The following is a 20,122-nucleotide window of genomic DNA, read 5'->3' on the forward strand; positions in this document are numbered from 1 at the left end:
AGAAGAATTGGGTCGTGGCTATCGCAATGTAGCAGTGCGGAGACAGCTTAAAGTGCATCTTGAGCCCGAAGGGCTATCCGACAACAAAGCATAGTCCCATAGAGTTCGCGCACCGCATAATTCTCTCGTCCATTCTTCACACATAACCCTGCCGCGTAACGATGTTATATCCTGGATCCTCGATCTGGATATCTGTTCTGGCCAGGAACTCTAGCGGCATCTCGACAAGCATACCCCTTATCTTTGCCAGTTCCTCCTTCACAGCCCTGACACCTTCATCACCTCGCGGAAAGTTGTCCTTCATGACATGACCCCACTGGGCCATGTGCAGGCCGTCCGGCCCCGTGAAACGCTTCCAGAACAACATCTGATACTGCAACCATGTTTGCGCCGTGTCGTCCGGCATTGGCGCAAAGACTTTTCGGAAAGCCAGCATGTTCTGCTGCGCCACGTCGTTCCAGTGCTGGAGGAACTGGTCGCTGAGAGGGTCGGAGACGAGGACATCTTCCTTCGATCCAAAGTCATACTCATTGTCGCCCGGTGCAGGCGTGAAATGCCCATCTGGCTTCCGCATGTCCTGAGGAGAGAGCAGGCCCAGATATTTTCGGAACAGATATCGGCGTAAGCTGGCCGCGAATCGACTGGCTTGGAATGGCTGTCCGTTCATTGTCGTGACGGCTGGCGTCGGATCCTCGATCACCAGTGCAATCTCCGAGTCTCGACTCCCCTTGAGAGACCTATCGTTTAAATTTGCCGAGCCGCAGAGGACAACTCGGTCATCTGCGATCAGCACCTTGGAATGCACATAGAGTTCTTCGCTGACAAAGGCGTCGATTTCCTTGATGGTGCCACCTCCTACCCACGGGACCTTCCGGATGTCAACGCCCCCGAGCATATAACAAGAACTGACAGAGTCCCAGCTGCTGTGTGTGTGGCCCGTCGCACTCTGGTACTTCTGGTAGGCTTCGTGGTTGCGAGTAACGTCATCACCTTCGAACTCACCCATCTCTTTCTGTGCCCGCAGTCCGAAGGGGTCAACGATATCGTCGTGGTCCTGGCTAGCAAGTTTATACTCGACGCCACTAGCCTTCTCCGCCTTCTGCATCACCCCGCTCTCATTGATCCGGTCATAGTTCCGAAGGTTGTAGAATCTGATGTACTCCTTCGGATCGACACCAGCTCGTTTGATCTTGTCCATGATGCTGAATCCGCCGCGAGAGATAGACTTGTATTGCAGCTTCATGATTGCCCGGGGCGGGTGGCCTGTAATCAAGGCTTGCAGATCGCCTGGGAAAGCTGGCACGGAAGGCAATATCACAATGGCCTTATACCGTTTCTTCTCCTGGGCGGCCCGCAAAATTCGCTGCACGAGAACTTCGCCGACTCGGTTCCAAACCGTTCCCAGCCAGGTCCCCGTAGACGTGATGAAGAATTGCTGCTCAATGTATACGAAATGCTCGCTCTTCTCGATTATGTCGATATACGCATCGTACACGCTGTGCTCGAGGGTTGAGCCGCCACTCCAGCTGCCGATACTGCGAACGAGTTGGCATGTCATTGGACCTGCAGGCTGGTGCGACGGATCCTGCGCAGATTGATCGCTGATGGGTAAGAGACGTTCGTATCGCGAGTCCCGTGGGAGGCCCGTGTTGTATTTCATGCTGTGTACGAAGTTCCAACGTTCGATGAAATGCTTGCAGAGGTCGGCAACCGCCGGCCCAGTCAGGCTGATGGAGATGTCCTGCCAGCCCATCCTTGACGTCGTCAACCGACTGAGTTTGTTGTGCTCCCAGTTATCGAGGTTTTTGAAATCGATGACTCGGGCATTGTTATAGTCTTGGCCGGGGAAGACGATGTCGTCGAGATTTCCGGGATGAGCGTCCACGATCGGGTGCTGAATTGTATCCCATCGACCGTAAGAGAGGTCGATGCCGCCCATAAAGGCGGTCTCTCTGTCACAGATGACAAGCTTTTCATGATGTGCCCAGAGCAAAGTCGGTCCACCGGCCAATGCGAACAGGTTCTGCAAAGATTCGTCTGAGATCTTACCCAAATTGGCTGCACCGCCGGATACCGTGTTTTGCAGCATGCTCTTGGTCGACGACAGGACTCCCTTGGCACCGGTATAATGGTCCGGATATCGAAAGACAGCGATATTGGGGTGTAAAGCCTCCAGAGCGCGTTGAGTGTGATGCGACGAGACTTGAAATGACAGCAATTTCAGCACGACAACTCCTTTCAATGGAGTGATCTGAAGATCTGTGGGCGCAAGACTTACGATACATGAATTGAGGGACTTCCTTGAATACAATGATATTTACCTTGACACCTCGCTCGGCAGCGGCCAGAAGCATCCGATCGAGTCGGTACTTTTCATTCTCCGAGGGCGGTCGCCGAAGATATACTTCTGGTGAAACCCACCCTGGGGTGGTCGCTCAGTCTCGTCTCATTTTGATATGCTCCAAATCAGGGGAGGGGTTGGGAAGTACTATACATACACCCAAGGATCCAAATCGACTCTTTGGCCTTCTCCAATGCTTCCGAGACAGCCCAGAAGTATGCGCACCCGCTGACATGATATTTGACACTGTTGCCCTCCGAGATGGGCGCCGCACTGGAATATCGGTGCTTGGGGGTGGCATCTTTGCTGGTGACTATGCTGGTCACGACATTGGTCACACTTTCGAATCCGAACTTGCTGGTGACACTTTCTAAATGGGTTGTGCTGGTGCTGATCACGGTGCTCTGAACGCTTTTAGCGGCGCTGGCGGCTTTATTGAGGAGGTACGACATGTTTCTCACACGGATGTTTCTCGCACGGGATGTTTGCTGCCAGGACGTGTGGTGGCTGGGTGCGAGTGCTGAGGCAGAAGCTTTATACCTCGACCATCCTTTCATGACCCAGGTGGTTGTTGGGGCGGCAGAACAGGCCGCTAACAGAACAGATCATTCTGCGCGAAAGAGTCGACCATGAACCAAGAGGCCTGACAACGATGGCCTACGAGTATATCTCGTACCTTAATTAGCACGCTGGCTGCAGCTCCTGCCTCACCCAAAAGGACGAACGGCTCTCCCGACCACGCACGAAGCCCAGTCATGAACATCCCACCCATTGTTCAAGTCATTGTCTCGCACACAACATGGCTGTGACAGGAAACGAAGCATTTACCCCACCATTGACACAAACCTGGACAGGCGCCAACGCCGCGAACGGCACTGGCGCTGGCACACCAGTGCTTCACCGCGTACATGGGCATTCCATTGAGGAAGCTAGAAGCCGCCGCAGAGAGCGAAAGCCCGCATGAACCTTATCCGTGACAGAAACGCACCACCAGAAACCCCTGGCGTCGCCATGTCAAGGAGAGAAGTCCAAAAATGGTACCCGCCATGTACGTAAAATGCAAAAACCGACGACGACGACGACGACGACGACGACGATCACTTCCTCAGCCCTCGAAGCCACCACACTCGACCTGGAATCTAGCAGCGCTTTGCCCGACCTTTCTAGGGGGAAACAGGCGAGGAAGAGAACCAAGCGAGCAGCGAAGACGACTGCGGCTCGCTCGGGACTGAAGCCAGGCGTCACCAGCGTCTCCATTGGGCCGCGCCGCTGCATCCAAGGCGTCTAGGACAGAGTTAGTTCCGAACATTTCGCATCGTGGCTGGTTGGCTGTGGTTTGTAGCTTAGTATGTAACGGTGCTGGCGACGCGCGGTGGATTTTACGTAGAATATCGACAAATGCGGGGGTGAAGCGACGGAGTCTCCGTGTTCTTTTACGTGGTGCGTTCCGCCCTGCTGTGCATTTCCTCGTCGTGTTTGGGACTCGAGAGAGAACAGCTAGCCGTTCTATTCTATCCCAGGGCTGAACCTTGACCTTCCTTGACCTTGTGGCCTTAGCCATGCCTGGGCCAGGATAGTGATCTGCATAGCAATACTATTACTCCGTATAGCTAGTGCGCTCTACAGCTTCAGGTTCAGGCTCAGCCCCAGCTGCTCCTTGGTTTACATACTGCATGGTTTCCTGTTGAGTGGTTTTCGTTTTGCTCCAAGGCCGATTGAACCAACCGTACATCCGGGCGGAACATCTGGGAGGACGAAAGGACTGACTGAGGGAGTACATCAACCAGCACTAGGATCTATCTATCGAGGAGGAATCCTAGCTCTTCGATAGTATATTCGTAGATGCTATAACAATCGCATCGGGCACCTTCTCTGAGTTGGCAATCTCCGAGGCCTTGGGGAATACTTATCTCCAGCAAGACTGAGTGAGAATTTTGAAATCTTGATTCCATATCGACGACGCGCAAGACAACTGTCGACTGGCTCCCTCCTCCTCTAAGCCTTCTCGCCGCGCCATATTGAAATCCCCAAGATGGTGTTCGGGTTCAACAGCATCAATGTAAACAGCTCTCAGAACAAAAACCCCGACCCGTCCGTCGCCATCTACCCTGCCCTGCACGCATCAGACGCACCGTATTCCATCCAGGAACAGCCCTTGCGATCTGCTATCTTCGTGCCCGCGGACTTCAATCATGGTACTGACGGCAAGACGCCCGTGATTCTGGTACCCGGAACGGGCTCGTACGGCGGCGAGGCCTTCGACCACAACTTCGCCAAACTGCTTCGCGCCAGCACCTTTGGCGATCCTGTGTGGCTGAACATCCCCGGCCGCATGTGCGACGAGGCGCCCAAGAACGCCGAGCATGTCGCCTATGCCATCAACTACATCGCAGCGGTGTGCGGCGGCAAGAAAGTTGCAGTCGTGGCATGGTCGCAGGGAAACCTGTCGACGCAATGGGCGCTGAAATACTGGCCGAGCACCCGCGCACAAGTCAGCAATTTCGTCTGTCTCTCGGCCGACTTTAAAGGGACGGTCCAAGCCTGGGGCCTGACCCCGCTCCAGGGCGCGGTTCCTGGGACTCCCGCCGTGTGGAACCAGACCATGAATTCCAACTTCATCGCGACACTGCGTTCTAATGGCGGTGACTCGGCTTATGTTCCCACGACATCGATATACTCGGCGACGGACGAGGTCGTGCAGCCGCAATTCGGGTCTCACGCGTCGGCCTATATGAAGGACGAGAGAAAAGTCGGAGTGACCAATTGTGAATTGCAAGTCGCCGCGTTCATGAAACCTGCCGGGCTGGCGTACTCGCACGAAGGCGTCATGTACAGCTCGCTCGCCTGGGCCCTGGCCGAAGATGCCATCAAGAACGGTGGCCCGGGCAGCTATGAGCGGATAAACATGGCGAGTGTGTGCATGCACAGAAAGGCACCCGGGTTGAGTCTCTTGGACGCGACGCAGACGCAGGCGCTGAGCGGGTGGTGTTTGAAAAGCATCCTGCTCTTTACGCCCAAACCCTGGCGTGAGCTGGCCCTTCCGCTGTACGTCGCGTCGGAAAAGATCAACTACGTTGCCGAAGAGGTTGTCATACCCGCGAAGCCAGTCGTGTCTGTGGTTGAGACGGAGATCGTTGAAGCAGAGGTCGAGGTCGTTGCCAACTAAACTTTCTTGAACGGCGACGCTTGGGGTTGTCTGGGGTCTTGTGTAGTCTTAGTATGAGTTGGATCTTGACGCTTTGTAGTATGGTACCTTCAGGAAAGATATGAATCTCATCGTTTGATACCCCACAGATCAGTATCATATTCCAGATAAAGCGAGGCGCGAGCATTCGACTCAACAGGAGGTTCCACTGCCCAGATTTAGTGGTGGTGTGCAAACCGACTCTTTCAGCGGACCTGGCCGTGAACCTGGGCAGGGTATTCAAAGAGTTCCATTCGCACAGGCTTAACAGTTTTTGGTGCAGCGCACTCAAACCATGACTCTGCGTAACCCGCTCGTACCGCCGAGGACTCGTCTGCCGGTGATGGCACACCTTCCCTTCCCGCTTTCCCAGCTTCCCTCACGACTGTAGTGCTCTTTTTTCTTCGACTCGCCCTCGGCCTGTCCGTGTTCGTCGTGTTCTTCCTCGTCATCATCCTCCCACTCGCTCATTTTTTCACCTCTCATAAACGCCTCCTGTCGCTCATGCGTCCCTTCAATCCACTGGAATATACACTTGTAGTCGAAAACATATCCAGTCTGACACGCGGCTGCTGTCGAGATGGGATGGAGACAAATGGGACAGAGGTCGCTCGACGGTGGCGGCGGGACTGTGAAGATCGGAAGGAAAGTGATGTTCGACACGGGCGGACTCCGTTTCGCCGTCGCGTTCTTTGTCGTCAACGTGCGCAGGGGACCTCGTTGCTCTGCCATGATCTTTCGGGCGAGTTCCATCCCCGAGACAATCGGAGGCGGCAATTCCAACCCTTCTGCAGCTTTTCTGGTCAACTGCCGAGAGAAATCACTGGCATGCCACCATTCCAAGAACTTCAATGCGAAGATACTCGTCGGCAAGAGAATCCTCAAACTTGACAACAGCCGGGGATACATTGTCCGTGGATTGAAGATGCCGCTTAGCCCTTGTCCCGGTCTCCCAGCAGCGCCGGCGGCGACAGCTTTATCAGCAGCCTCTCTCGCCGCATCAATGGCCTGCTGATCCGCCGCACCCATCCTCCTCATCCTGGTCCTGACCATCCACAGAAATGGGCTTGAGTATTTAGTCCCGTCAAACAGGTATCCCAAGCTAAAGGCCAAGATGCTGAAATAGTATGCTGCATTTAAACTCGGGTAGACGTGCCGCAGGAACCACTTGTAGTACCGCATAATCCGTTGTTTGACTGTTGGGTTTGGCGGCAATGCATCTCGATCCAAATACCTCCTTCCTTCAACTCCTCCCAACCCGCCTCCACCACTCATCAGCAAACCGGCCGACGGCGCAATATGTATATCATAACTCTCATCCAACTTCCTCTTCAAGTAGGGTATGCCGACCAGCACGGCGAGGTTCTTCCACACATCCCAGCCCTTGAGCTTCAGCCGCTCCCTGACCTCGGCGGGGACGGCGACCTGGGTCCTTTTGACCTCGCCGCCGCGCACACTGAGCACCCTCTCCCTCTTCAGGCCGTAGAAGTTCTCGGTGAAGCTGCCCCCGAAGTGTTCGAGGTAGTACTTCTCGACCACGAGGGACAGGAGCCCGTACACCTCGTCGTAGTTGTTCAGGATGCGCAGCAGGTAGCGCGGGTACCGGTGGGTCAGCAGGGCGAGCAGATACCGGATCGTGGGCGGGAGGAGCGACGAGAGCTGTTGCTCCGAGAGCAGTTCGAACAGCGACGGTTTGAGGTCGTCGACTGGCGACTGCAGGGTCGAGAGGTATTCCATGGTTGCTTGCTGCAGGCCGATCGGCTCGGAAGAATGGGTTGGTGTACACGGTACTCCGTATATGTGTGGTGTTAGAAATCAAACAGACGACGCCGTGATCATCCTCGTAACGAAGGCATAGGCACAATGGCAGTCTCAAAATCAACACGCCGCAGTCTGGGAAAGGGATATGTCCGCATGAATCCAATGTCTAAAACTGATGCTGCGGAAGATTGATTTTCTGATCGGTGGTGGTTCGAGCCTCGGCTGCATCATCAGGCCCCAATTTACCCGAGCGGAGCAAGCATATGTAGTATTACCTGTACACGGTACAGATATTTCGATTGACCACCCCTTGACCTCCTCGGCTACCATGGATACACTCTGTTATAGATCTTTGTTCCTACATGCCGTCCGTATAACGGTCTCTAAACCAAATGACTATCTAAGATGCCGACCTGGGTACTCGGCACATCTTACGGTACCTAGTATACAACTCGCAAGTCTCGACGCCGTTCACCCGGAATATGTGATATCAATCAAATAGCACGCAACTGGTCATCAAACGCCTTCAACCGCTTGATCCTCTCGTTCAACGCGTTTCTCCTCGCAGTCAGATTTTGGTCCCTCTCGGCATCCACGGCGCGCGTGAAGACGTCCTTGTCCACGCCAAAGTCGCCCTGGAACAGCGTGTGCAGGGGCCGCAAAAGATGTCGCTCGACCACCTGGACGACGACGTTGTCGATAAAGACCTCGCGTGCGATCTCGTAGTAAATGATCATCCTCTTTCCAATCTCCTCCGCCGACTCGGCACGGCTGTCCTGCGCTAAAACTCGATCAACATGCGCGGGCGTAAATCGAGTGGCGCTCCCAGGAGTCGGCGGCGGCATAATATTCTCTCTCTCGTTCAGGCTTTCCGTCTTCGTTGGCGACGCATTTGCCATGTACGGGTCCTCCTCCTCGGCCACACGGTTAACCAAAGCGAAGTTCCTGTCGGCCTTCAGTTGCCGCGCCAGCTTCTCGAAGCGTCTACTCTGCGTCTGCGCGGGCTGTCGCCTGTCCTGTTCGATGGCTTTGAGCTCGTCTTCGGCCTTCTTTTTCTGCTTCTCGAGTGCCTGGTACAGATGGTCTTTGATGGCTTGCGAAACGCGCGTCGGAACCGCGGGCAGCTCTTTCCGGAGCACATTTTCGATAATGTGTTCGACAAACGCGACGCATCGGCGGTGAGCCCGGTCCAGGTGCATCATGGCGATTCCGTACCAAGGTTCAGAGTGCTTGCGGAACAGCAGGTTCAGACGATTGGGATCATAGCTGTCCTTCAACTCGCGGCCCCGGGTCGATTCGAGCATCTGCTGGACATAGGTGCGGAAACCGTCCCTGTCTTCGGTGAGGCTGCGTGCAGATTTTACCTGACGAAGACCGTGGCCGTTCAGTTCCACTTCACGTGCAAACTCGTCGTGATCCTCTTCGATTCGAGATCGCAGATAATAGTCTGGTGCTCCATCCCAATCGGCCAAGCCATCGAGGTAAGTCCCGTCAACGCATCCCTTTGCCTGAACAGCCAGACCAGTCCGTTCCCCACAGAACCTACTCCAGATCTCGTCGGCATCGGCCAGCTTCTCGTTGATCCCGTCGACTTCTCTCATGGCCTTCTGGAGCCGGTGCAAGATGTCGTCCTGGATGATTGGGAGCTGCCGTCGAGTGTGATCGTAGTAGATACTTCTCAGACGGCCTTGCAGTGACTCGATCCCCCAGAAGGCTTGGTCAACCTGGCTCCATCTGCGTTCGGGAGACATGAAGAACATGCGCTCCGCTTCGTCCCTTTCCGCCGTCGAAGTCTCATTACCGGTCTCGCGCACGCCACGATTTCGAAGTACATGCCAGCCCTTTGCAAAGTTGAATTCAGCCATGCTGTCGGCGCCGTTCTGCGCTTTCTTGACCCAGAAATCCTCCAAGCCAGAGGGCGACTCGACGAGATCTGGCTTTGTGATGATGCCGAAGGTCCGCTCTCCAGTTGGGTCAACTTCTTTGGCGATGGTGAGGACGGACTGCTTTTGCGGATCGAGATTGGCCTCTACCACCGCCAGGATTAATGTGCGTGGCTGCTTGATCCAGTCGTCAACGATGCGTCGGACAAGGTCGATATACTCGCGCCCTTCATTGTGCGAGGCTATCAGACCAGGGGTATCAATCAAGGTTAGTGGTTGTTGATGCGGCCTCACAACTTCCACTTTGAGCACATCACTGGCAAACCCTCCGCGTCCGCCCAACAGCCATTTTTCCGCTTCCTTCACAATTTGACCTAGCTCGGACAATCTCCTGGACTTGAACCGGGCATTGCGGAGGCGTGCCTGGTCATCGGGACTCCGTCCCGTATCCGGGACTATCTCGATATTGATTGATTCTACATTTCCTGGACGGAATCGAAGTCTGGGAAGGGGGGGGGGGTGAAGTTAGCCAAAAGTAGTGGCCACAAAGTTGGAGACATCAAAAACCCACTCGGTCACAAATTTGGTGCACGTAAACTCCCCTCGGGGGAACGAGAGGCCGCTGATGGCCTCAAGGACCGAGCTCTTTCCAGACGACTGGCTACCACAGACGACGAGCTGAGGCAGTTGGAGCTCTCTATTGACGTCAAGGTCTTTGAGTCTATCGACCAGCTCAAACAGCCGTTTCTCCTCCTGACTCTGCAGGCTTCTCAAGCGATCCGTGAAAGGGTTGGGAACGTCGACGTAACCATTGACGGTCGGGGTCTGCAGGATATCTGGCGTAGATGTGCCGTAGCCTTGCTGGTACGCCATTTGAAAGCAAGAAGGAATGATAGAAAAGAGCAAGGAGGGGAGGATGAAGTTGGATAGAAGAAAAGAATGAAGGGTGCAAGGTTCCGGCTTCGAGAAGAGGAACAAGAAGTAATCGAGTTATGGGGATGGATGGGTGGGCGACTGTGAAAGAGGTGCCGTAGTATATTGAGTATACCAACCGGCCTGCCTGGCATCTCCATACATAGATGTGGTACATAAGTAATGCCAATGGGGGCTGAAGCAGTTAGTGACATGGTTAGCGGGTCGCTTCTCACTCACTCTCACACACAGAGACACCCACTCACACACTCTCTCTATCTTACTACTCACTCAGCTCAGCCTTACTGGCGCACAGCAGTTCGCCATCTTGCGCGGCCTGTGTCGATCCACTTACCTCTCGCCTCTCGCCCCTCAAAGCCGTCATCGTCGTGTGCATATTGTGCACAATTAGCCACTGTGTTCCCTTGCCTGCGAAGCAAGTGACAATCTTGCACCACAACAGGCTACAGCGGAACAAAAGTTGGAATGGGAAGCAAGAAACAAGCCGCGTACTTCGCCAACCACGGCCGCAATATGATTGGAGCTGCCTCGTGGCCCTGCAGATGGTGGTGGCGTTGGAGAAATGCTGGAGCCTAGAGCACCATCTCTGACCATCTCTAACCATCACTGACCATCACCGCTCGCTGGAGATGGGCGAGGTAGAACAAGCCCTGCACATCCCTGCACATCCCTGCACACCCCCAAGCGAACATGGCCCAGATCTGGTGCCTCGGCGCCTCGTTCGGGCGACGACACACACGCATTTTGCTTAACTGATGCTGAGAAAACGCCTCATTGTCCCTCCTCCCACGGTCATGGTTTCTGCTTTCTGCCTTGACTTTGCCCCGTCTCGGCCGCGTGCATCTGCTTGCACGGTGCCTATCTCGAAGTCAACCTATCTAGTCCAGACTCGGTTACAGAGTGGCAGGTAGGCTGAAACGGCAGTTGCAAGCAAGTTTGTCCACTGAATACCTCGTACAGAGCCAACACAGGGTTCTGTGGCGTCTTTGGTGCATACATAACGACAGGGATATTCTTTTCAGCCCAGCCTGATCGAGAGTGTTCCTTGATCATCATCAACCTGACAAAAAGGTCTGCCTAGTTAGTGAGCCTGATCGCTAGCCCGCCCACTTCAATCAATCCACCAGAAGAGCTCTAGTTTCCAGAAGAGGGCGGGCGAAGCAGGGCGAACACTGAAGCAGGCAAGATAACCTCCCCGGTTCTTCCACCCTGGCGAATACACTGATTTTCAGGAAGCCGCTTCGACGCGTGGTTGACCTCTTCTTCGGTCCTATCTTATCCTAAAGCCACATCGCGTCATCGTTGACTCCTCTTCTATAACCTTCGCCCGAACAACCCAGCGAGGAAAGGAAAACTACAGTGGTCTCCGTCGCCAGGACCATGGACATCACTTACTGCGAAGGGGCACGTCTCCTTCAAGACTCGCGAGCAGATATAGATTCAATCCTGATTCACCGGCCCAATGGAAACCTTACCTGCAAACACTGCTATCTCGTCATCGCAGACGCCGACAGCTTCAGCGCCGTTTCTCTCGACAAGGACTGGCCACTGGTCGTGAGCTGTCATGTCCAGGCGTGTGCTTCCCTGCACGACAGACGAGCCGCATACTCGTGCTATGCCTGCCTTGAGAGAGGGAAGACGTCCCTCGAGACGTCAGCTGCGGCTCTGAAGAGCCATGTCCAATCTTGTGAGCTGATCAAAGATATCCACCAATCCAGGAAGCCGTACCAACCCCAAGAATCCATCAGAGAGGGATACGTCCCGGCTCCAACTGTTCCCGCACGGCCGAAAAGGAGTTCACGGCCAGCACCGGCCATGGAAGCAACGCCTCTGAAACAATCATCTCGCGACGTGGAAACGGCCCAAAGCTCTAGTAGTCGACGACCTCTTCCGTCGAATCCATTTCGGCCTGGTCAAACCGCGCCGCCTGTTGTCCCCAATAGTCCTGTCACACCCAAGCAGACTCACTCGCCCGGGACCTTGCCGCCTGAATCTTCGCCGGCCCTGCCGTCGCGGCCGAAGACGGGAGTTTCCACACATGCGGAGAGAACCTATACTCCTCCAAGCGTGCTCCGGCCGGAGCAAACTCACACGGTGAGCGGCCCTCGAGCGGACGCAGCACATATTTTCAACGTTCCAGGCGGCTTCCCCGGTCACGAAGCTGCCAGCCATGACCCTCGTAGTCCATTTTCCCAAGAGTTTCCGCCGACGCCGCCGCCCCCACGAGTAATTTTCTCCCACGACCATACTGCCACACCGATTAGGAGGAAGGATGTCAAATTGGAGAGTAACTCACAGCCATTATCGGAGCCCGGCCGAGAAGACAAGTCGTTGCCCACACGGCCGACGCGAGCCCCTCCTGCGCCGCCGGTGTTGTCGCCGCCAGCGCCCGTCCCATATCCGGGCTCTAGTCAGCCGATTTCAAGCCCGATTTCGAATCCCCGCTTCAACGGAAGTCCAATTGAGCATTCATTACCCGGTGCCACGCCACAAACTCCGCGCGCTGGCACCCAGGACACGACCACTGCGCGAGCCGACCCTGCCAAGATCCAACAACTCACAGCAGCCCTGGAAATAAGCAGAGCGCGAGCCGAGTATCTGCTCAGCCAGACGGGAGGAGACCTCAACGAGGCTGCGGAGCTTGGATTCTCGGAGCAGCAGGACCAGCATTATGGCGGTATGGGTGGCGGTGGTGGCTGGCTGCCGACGTCAGCGTCGCAAGCGGTGCAGCCTCCTGAGGCGTTTCCATCGGGAGCGGGATCGGCGGGAGGGCGGAATCGACGGTCAAGATAAGGTATTGGGGGTCAGGTGAGAAGGAGAAGAAAAGAAGAAGAAAAGAGAGAAAGAAAGGGGCGTTCAGGATCTAGATAAATATCTCAGAAGGGTTCCAGAGGAATTTGGGGCGCGGCTTTCAAGAGCCTACTTTCTACCTATTGCCTATTACCTACCTGCCTACTTGTCCTGCCACTTCCTCCTGCCTCGTCTGTCCGTCTGCCCGAGGCGTATATCATCGCCCTCACCCAGGCACGGAGGATAGAATGATGATATGACCCCACTTCCTCTAAAGAAAAACAAAGACAGAAAGAGGGGGAGAAGAGTCCTTCGGAGGTACATAATGGATGTCCTGTGTGCTCGGTATACCAGTCCCGTACTGGATCCTCCGCATGCTTTGAGCTGCGCGCTGCGTGCTGCGCGCTGTATAGGTCGTTCAGCCCTTTCCAGCCTCGTCTGCGCTGCGCTTGCAGCATCTATCATTGACTGCGCGACGCAGAATCCCCTCGCATAAGCCACAGCGAGAGCCACAGCCACAGTGACAGCACGTAGTTGAGGTCGTGGAATATCCTCCAGGCTGACCACCCGATGAGGTCAATGTCAATGTCAATGTCAATGTCACTTGGAGCGCCAGTGAGGCTAAACAGACAAGGAGGGCGGTGGAAGGGGGGGGAGGTCTCCTGCTGCCAGTTGGTCTGTTCTGACACACTCCTTGTGCTTGTAGAGCTTGGACAGGAGTGACAGCTCGGTGACAACTACCCGGTACATACAGACTCCACCTGATCCGCTCTCCATCGCTGATTCAATGATTCCCCGGATCCGCAATATATCGTATCACCTTGAATCCTGGTACTGTATCAACCCGAGAGCAAAAAAAAAAAAAAACCAAAAGAAAAAAAAAAGACAAAGGTTTGAGCAGATTTACCTACCTACCTGCCTACCTGCCTACCTGTAACATACATGCATGTGACACATACCTGGTCCATACCGAGATACCTACGTTGGCTAGGTAGCTGGTACATGGCTAGAGCAGAGCTGAGCAGAGCCAGTTGAACCGAAAAGGTTACTTTGGAAAATTTGGAATCAAACGAGCAAAAAGTCTCCTCCCTTCCTTATCTTCTAGAATCTTGTTCTGCCAGGTCGATCAAAGGCACCAAGGGAGGCTTGCCTACCTAACCACTTAACCACTCCTCGGATCCTGCTCTCCAATGCCGCTCACTCCACTCGGTCATCGATCTTCGAGCACTCCTACCTCAATCGACTTGTACCTCGCAGGAGAAATCCACATATTAGACTCTAACTTGGTGATTGAATAAGTACAAGCGGACATGCGTGGAAAGAAATCGTCGCATAATGTGCTGATCATCCCATTGCAACTAATAACTACCATTACATATCTCATAAGGCCGAATGATTCAGCACCAGGTACATACCCGCAGTAATATCATTGCAGGAAGCTGAACTCCACTTTTCATGTGAAAAGACCACTTCTCGCTGCCTCCATCACGATGGCCTGTTCTTCCATCCCTTCTGACGCGCTCAAATGTAGCCAGAATCTCATCCATGCTGGTCCGAGCGGTCGTGGGGCTATTGTAGCCACTTGCGCAAGCATGATGAGTAGCTGCGGAGCCGCTCCCTGGGCGCCGGATAACGCCGAAGCGAGCCCCCAAGGCAGCAATTTTATGGGCTCCGGTCGTGCATAACCCGGACTCGTAAGGATAGGAGCCAGCTGAAAATATTGAAACAGAAGCTCATTCCGCGGTGATAAGGAAGTCGGAGCGGCATCGAATCGGGACCATTTCAGTCAGTCACAAAGTCGCACCGCCACGTGAAGCGGGGCAGACGAAGAGACTCTTGACCCCTCCAATCCATGCTAGCTGTCTTCGACAGGACCGCCTGCACGTCTGATTGATCAAGGATCCTCGGTTTTCCACGGAGCTGCTGAAGCCACAGAGAAAGTTCTGTGCGGGGTATCATCAAAAAGGCCGCCTTGATCCGGCAACCATGGGAAGAGCAGCTGCCCTGTCCGGTCTTCCTGGGCAACAAAACAGATTCCGCGCTAATTGGTACATGTTGTAAAAGATGGTTAATTGTTGGTGGAAGGCCTTTTCCTCTCTTTCAATCGGCCGGTGCCGGAGTGTGAACCTCGAACTCTGCAGAGCGATTAAACTCTGGCAGAGGCGGATGTAGCATGTCACCCTCGCTCGGGCCGGGAAAGAAAGTGTCGGGCAGGACGGGTATACTGGAGAAGTTCACCTGAGGAAATTCTCCAAAGTTGTGACTGGCCAGGGCCAGCTGCTGAGTGAAAAACTCGTTGCCGAGAGCATTGAGGTGGGCCTGAATCTCTTCGGGAGATTTGCATCCTTCACAGTTTGCATGCGCGACAAGGACTGCGTTCATCTGTTGGATCTCGTCCTTCATGCGCATGATCTGATCTTTGAGGTAGGCATTCTCAATGGCTTTCTCTTGCGAGTCACGTTGTAGTTTTTCCGTCTTCTCCTTCTTGTTGATCCGGCACTTAGCAGCAGCCAGTCTGTTCTTCTCGAGTGACTGTTTTCTCTTCTGCGCTTCTGGCGAGTCTCCTTGTTCGATCGTGGTGGAAGACTTTCGCGTGGCCTTTCGCTTCCGCCCCGCGGTAGTCGCCTTAGGCGGTACAGAGGCTGCCTCTGTAGCTTTCGGGCGACCTTTCCCCCGTCTTCGTAGTTTTGGGTCGGCCGATTGAGACTTGGGAGACAATTTGTCCTCTTTTGAGTCAGAGCTAGCCGTGGAGTTCGATCGTGGCGGTGTCATTTGGCCATATCGTGAGATGGCCGTGGTGGGGTTGGGTAACACAGAGGTGATGAACTTGTCCATCTCGTAGCTGTCGAGGTTGAGCGGCATTTCTGTAGATGGCTTCAAGTCATCGTCCCGCTCGAACTCAGGCCATTGAGACATAGCATAGTCATCTGGTGGACTGTAAACTTGGAAGTCGTTGAGCACCAGAGGTTTCTGTGGTGGGTCAAAGCCGAAATCGTCGTCTCCAGATGAGACAGGTGCATAGCTAGTGCTGGAAGGAAATTGGTAGTCGCGGAAGTTGTAACCATCAAGGTCACTGATGCTGGGGGTGGCGGAAGCGATGCCAGCGGACGACATGCCGGAGTGACTCGCAAGGGTGCCCATTATGAGGAATGTTTCTTAACCCACAACTACTCAATTGAAAGAGCTTCAATGCCCTTGAGAGCACTGTGGCTTGCTAGGGCGTAGATTCCGCTTGGGGTATCGCCTGCGTTGAAAGCCAGAGGGTGGCGTTGGATTGGTCTGTTTGTCTGACGAGGTGTGTTTGTTTGGACGTATCTAGAATGGTGGTACAGAGGAGGGATATATGGTTCCTATGGTGGGAAGCGGGGGGGTGTGAAGATTAAAGAATGTTCCAGAGAGAGCGAAGGGAGCGAGGAACAGACTTCCAGGAGATGGGTAGGGCGCGTAGCTGGGGTTCGGAAGGGAGACAGTTTTATTTAGGATCAGCAATCGAGGAGTGGGTAGTAACGGGGTGGAACTCCAAGGACGGGATTTCGCACTGGATCTGAGAAAGGATCGGGAGAAAAATCCTCCTCTTGCTGGGTGAACGTGTTGTGAGGATTGTGTTGGATTGTGCCAGGTGGACGCGGTGGGCTGTCTTGCTACACAGGTGGAGCGCGGCGGGTGAGAGGAGAGCCAGAGATCGACCGATGGTTCTAGTGGTAGTGTGGCGGATACTTGACCCGGGCCTGAGAGTGGCTTTTCCACCTGAGCACAAGGGCCCCAGTGGCTGCGAGACGCAAGGGTGGAGTGGCTGATTCCAGCAATCCTGGTAGGATGCCCAGGAACAAACTTCCAAGAGGGAGGAGAAGAGAGGAGCAGAGAGGACGGGCTGGACGGGAAAGTGTAGGAGAGCAAATGAGGAGCTGGAGAGGTATCTCGTTGCGGGTGGTGGCAGTGGTGGCCGTGGTGGCCGTGGTGGCGTGGAAGAAGTGTCCTAGAACGGCATGTGTAGGTAGGTAGAAAAGGAGCGTGCTTGGTGCTCTGCTGGGTGCGGGGCAAGGATGGAGCAGGGAGCAGGGAGCAGGGAGCAGGGAGCAGGGAGCAGGGAGCAGGGAGCAGGGAGCAGGGAACAGGCAGCAGGGCAGATGAGAGCAATAACACAGAAGTTGGAAGTTCGCTCTCATCCCCAGGAGGCTTGGATGAGGAAACAAAGAAAAGAGGGAAGACGGAAACGGCCCATGCAGCAACCGTGGCAAGCGCAGGCAGCGCAACGCAGTCCAATGCCAGCCAAGAGGCTCCAGGAAATTTCACCCAACTCTCCCCTCTCAGACCCTTTCACACTCTCACGCTCTCACGCTCTCACGCCAAACGTCTCGCCTCTCGCTTCTGTCCCATCAACCAATGCACTACAAGTACAAGGTAGCCAACACTACTGTTTGCAGTTGGCGGTGGCATGTCACTCATCGAGCATCTTTGTGCCCGCGTAGCTGCAAAGCCGCATCGTTGCCCCCCTCTAGCTCCCTTAGCTCCCCTTGGCTCCCAGCTCTGGGGATCGCTCGCCGCCTATGTCATCGACCATCGGCCATGGAGATCGGCGGAGATCCCCCCAGTTCTCGGGTGGGTTTCTGGCGGTGTCTGGTCATGGGAATCATGGAAAGTGCCATCTACCACGCTGATCCACTCGCTACTCAGCGCCACTCGGGCTCGCACCTCCGTCGAATCAACCACTGCCTCACACCTCAGCAATCCACCGAGACGCTGATAGCCCTGCGCTGGCCATCGTCGATTTCCATGCTGATCGCCCGTCTTACATAACCGCCGATTCCCAGCAGTTCGATCGCTCGGCTACGTCAACTTGCGGGCGAATCACTACGTACGGTCAGCCCAAGGGGCAAGCCACAATCGTGGCAAGCAGGCGTCGACTGGCACGAGACAGGAAGAAACCCAACTTTTGGGCAAGGGAGAACTGCTGAGCCAAATGCAGCCTTGGTGGCCCCGTGGTTTGGTGTTACCCTCGACTCTCGTTTCTCAATGGGAACAAACAAACAGACAAAGCACGGGAAAATCAACATCACACGAAGGAGGCGACGACACGACAATTCAGCGACCATCGGCGATGTCATAGCATGTGTCATCTCCCGGGCCTGCTCACCATGCTCACCCTCGCCGTATCCCTCCCCTTGCCCTCCTTATACTAGGTGTGGCTCTTCCCCCGGACGTCAGATCCGACCATCGTCACAGGCCCATAGTGCCCAGGGTTTCCGTTTGCAACTATCGCAAGACTTCGACCCGTGCCCACAGTCGACAAGACAAATCTGTGGTCGATTGTTGCTTTGTTGGGTATCTTATTATTATGGCAGCCGTCTCCTTGTTGCTCCAGAGTTCCACACAAAGCAGCCGAGGATATGTGTTTTATACTTGTCCTTGTATGCCCCATTGTGCCCGCGCTCTCATATGCTCCCTGCTATGCCTGAACAATTGGTGTCACTGTTTTTAAAACAACATAAGCGTCAACCCAATCAGCCCGGCCCCCGCTGCGGAAACCAACTCCCATCGAGTGGCGCCCACGCTGCCGCCATTGTTGCTCTGAACGGTGGAGCTGCCACTCCCGCTGCTAGACGCCGCAGCACTTCCGGTTGACGCAGCTGTGGATGCACTTCCGCTGGCCCCAGTATTGCTGCTAGAATCGCCGAATGCGGTGATCGTCACGGGAATGAAAACGCTATAGTGTTGTGAGCGCCTAACCCCCCTCTGAAAATAACTATAAGAAAAGCTCCTGGAATATGGGACTTACAGTTCCGATTGCGACAGCACCGTGGTCGTCGTGGTCGTGATCAGTTTAGTGCTAGTGTCGGTTGCCGTCGATGAGTCTGTGGCCGTGGCCGTTACCGCATCCAGGATATCTGCCGGTCCGATGTATGTCTCAGTACATGTAGCAGCCGTTGTCCCCTTCAGATTGCAGTCGAGCATGAGCGACAACGGGTCGAGGGTCTCTGCCGCGAGAAAGGTGGACGGGCCGTAAGTGATGGTGACCGCGTCAGGGCCAAAGCCACATTCGGTCATGTCAGCGTTTGTCGGACACGAGATGGCCATCGTCGTCCTGGAAGCATCCTACAATGCCAAAGTTGAGTCGACATGCATGCAATCAGAGAGAATTGGTACATACGGATGCAATCAGAGATCCCATGAGAGTTTGTTTATCCGCACCAGGAATGAAAACGTTGATAACAGATGACGATTGGGCGCTGACCGCGGCTGCCAACGCCAGAGCGAGGGCTGATGTCTTCATGGCGACCATTTGGAATACTGTACGGGCTTCTCTTCGGTGGACTGCTGAGTTCTTCGATCCTGGTCAACAGGTATTTAAGCACGCGACGCACAGAAGATATAAGGTCAAGACGATGAGAAAAGAAAAGCCACAGCAGGTTGGAGAAAAGAGGTGCATCTCAAAATCCCTCCGCAAACAGCGATTTGACCCTTTTGCCGAGTTCCAGGGACATTGTTTTGGGAAATTGGCGTGTGTCGATGGTGTCGGGCCATACTCTCAAACTCCCCCTATTTCGTTTCAGTCCAAACACTCGGCAGGGGGTCTGGCGCCAAAATCGTGCGGAATGCGGCTTAGCCGGTTATGTAAGTTCCTTGGGAAGCAGATAAAGGGTACCCACAAGAGTCGAAGCTCAGCGAAGCAATTAAAACAGACACAAAACAAAAAAAGGGTGTGCTGCTTGGTTCCCCCAGTTTCGGGCAGCTTTTTTCAATACCAACCAACCTACCAGTCACTGCGCATGACAGCGGCTGTTCCCGAGATCATACTCGGTACATAGACCCGTGGACTGCACCCCATATAGGTATGTCCCGAGGACATCAGACGTCAAAGAAACGGTTGAGACGGAGAGACACCCTGCCATCTCGGCCGGTTTGCTTTGCGGCCAAGCGAAATTTGACGTTGGGATGAAGTTGGCAGGTCGTCCAAGTTGTGAGTAGGGAGTCGTGGGTTATGACTGCTCGCTCCCGAAACACGCACTTGATGGGGAAACGAGCTGCAAACACCGGCTCGTCGTCTTGGCCAGATGACCATACCTAGCCAAATTGAGCGATACCGATATTGACATTCACCAAGATTCAAACTCTGTGCGAAGTAGGAGTGACCTCCCGACAGAAATTGGGCAAAGGATGGTGGATGACTGGAAAGGACCGCAGGTAAATGCCAAGGAACCACTCGCCGATTCTCCGGGAAATGACGCGCTT

The 20,122-nt window shown here is 54.6% G+C and overlaps 7 protein-coding genes across 7 annotated transcripts; 2 read left to right on the top strand and 5 right to left on the bottom strand.

Annotated features, from left to right (window-relative positions):
* Positions 1-136: 136 nt before the first annotated feature.
* On the bottom strand, positions 137-2,793 carry A1O5_01992 (uncharacterized protein; the record flags this gene model as incomplete). Its single annotated transcript, XM_007742608.1, has 3 exons — positions 137-2,202; positions 2,279-2,422; positions 2,499-2,793. 3 exons carry the CDS (start codon positions 2,791-2,793, stop codon positions 137-139), a joined length of 2,505 nt encoding a protein of 834 aa, XP_007740798.1.
* A 1,580-nt stretch (positions 2,794-4,373) lies between these two features.
* Positions 4,374-5,507, top strand: A1O5_01993 (uncharacterized protein; the record flags this gene model as incomplete). The annotated part of the gene is made up of 1 exon (XM_007742609.1): positions 4,374-5,507. The coding sequence occupies one exon, from the start codon at positions 4,374-4,376 to the stop codon at positions 5,505-5,507; it is 1,134 nt and encodes a 377-aa protein (XP_007740799.1).
* A 306-nt stretch (positions 5,508-5,813) lies between these two features.
* On the bottom strand, positions 5,814-7,262 carry A1O5_01994 (uncharacterized protein; the record flags this gene model as incomplete). The annotated part of the gene is made up of 1 exon (XM_007742610.1): positions 5,814-7,262. One exon carries the CDS (start codon positions 7,260-7,262, stop codon positions 5,814-5,816), a length of 1,449 nt encoding a protein of 482 aa, XP_007740800.1.
* Positions 7,263-7,780: 518 nt separating this feature from the next.
* On the bottom strand, positions 7,781-10,042 carry A1O5_01995 (uncharacterized protein; the record flags this gene model as incomplete). Its single annotated transcript, XM_007742611.1, has 2 exons — positions 7,781-9,671; positions 9,741-10,042. 2 exons carry the CDS (start codon positions 10,040-10,042, stop codon positions 7,781-7,783), a joined length of 2,193 nt encoding a protein of 730 aa, XP_007740801.1.
* A 1,440-nt stretch (positions 10,043-11,482) lies between these two features.
* A1O5_01996 (uncharacterized protein) lies at positions 11,483-12,895 on the top strand (the record flags this gene model as incomplete). Its single annotated transcript, XM_007742612.1, has 1 exon — positions 11,483-12,895. The coding sequence occupies one exon, from the start codon at positions 11,483-11,485 to the stop codon at positions 12,893-12,895; it is 1,413 nt and encodes a 470-aa protein (XP_007740802.1).
* Positions 12,896-14,992: 2,097 nt separating this feature from the next.
* A1O5_01997 (uncharacterized protein) lies at positions 14,993-16,033 on the bottom strand (the record flags this gene model as incomplete). The annotated part of the gene is made up of 1 exon (XM_007742613.1): positions 14,993-16,033. The coding sequence occupies one exon, from the start codon at positions 16,031-16,033 to the stop codon at positions 14,993-14,995; it is 1,041 nt and encodes a 346-aa protein (XP_007740803.1).
* Positions 16,034-18,367: 2,334 nt separating this feature from the next.
* A1O5_01998 (uncharacterized protein) lies at positions 18,368-18,967 on the bottom strand (the record flags this gene model as incomplete). Its single annotated transcript, XM_007742614.1, has 2 exons — positions 18,368-18,596; positions 18,669-18,967. 2 exons carry the CDS (start codon positions 18,965-18,967, stop codon positions 18,368-18,370), a joined length of 528 nt encoding a protein of 175 aa, XP_007740804.1.
* Between the last annotated feature and the right edge of the window lie 1,155 nt (positions 18,968-20,122).

Source organism: Cladophialophora psammophila (assembly GCF_000585535.1).
Source record: "Cladophialophora psammophila CBS 110553 chromosome Unknown aczJe-supercont1.2, whole genome shotgun sequence".
NCBI classification, from domain to species: Eukaryota; Fungi; Ascomycota; class Eurotiomycetes; order Chaetothyriales; family Herpotrichiellaceae; genus Cladophialophora; species Cladophialophora psammophila.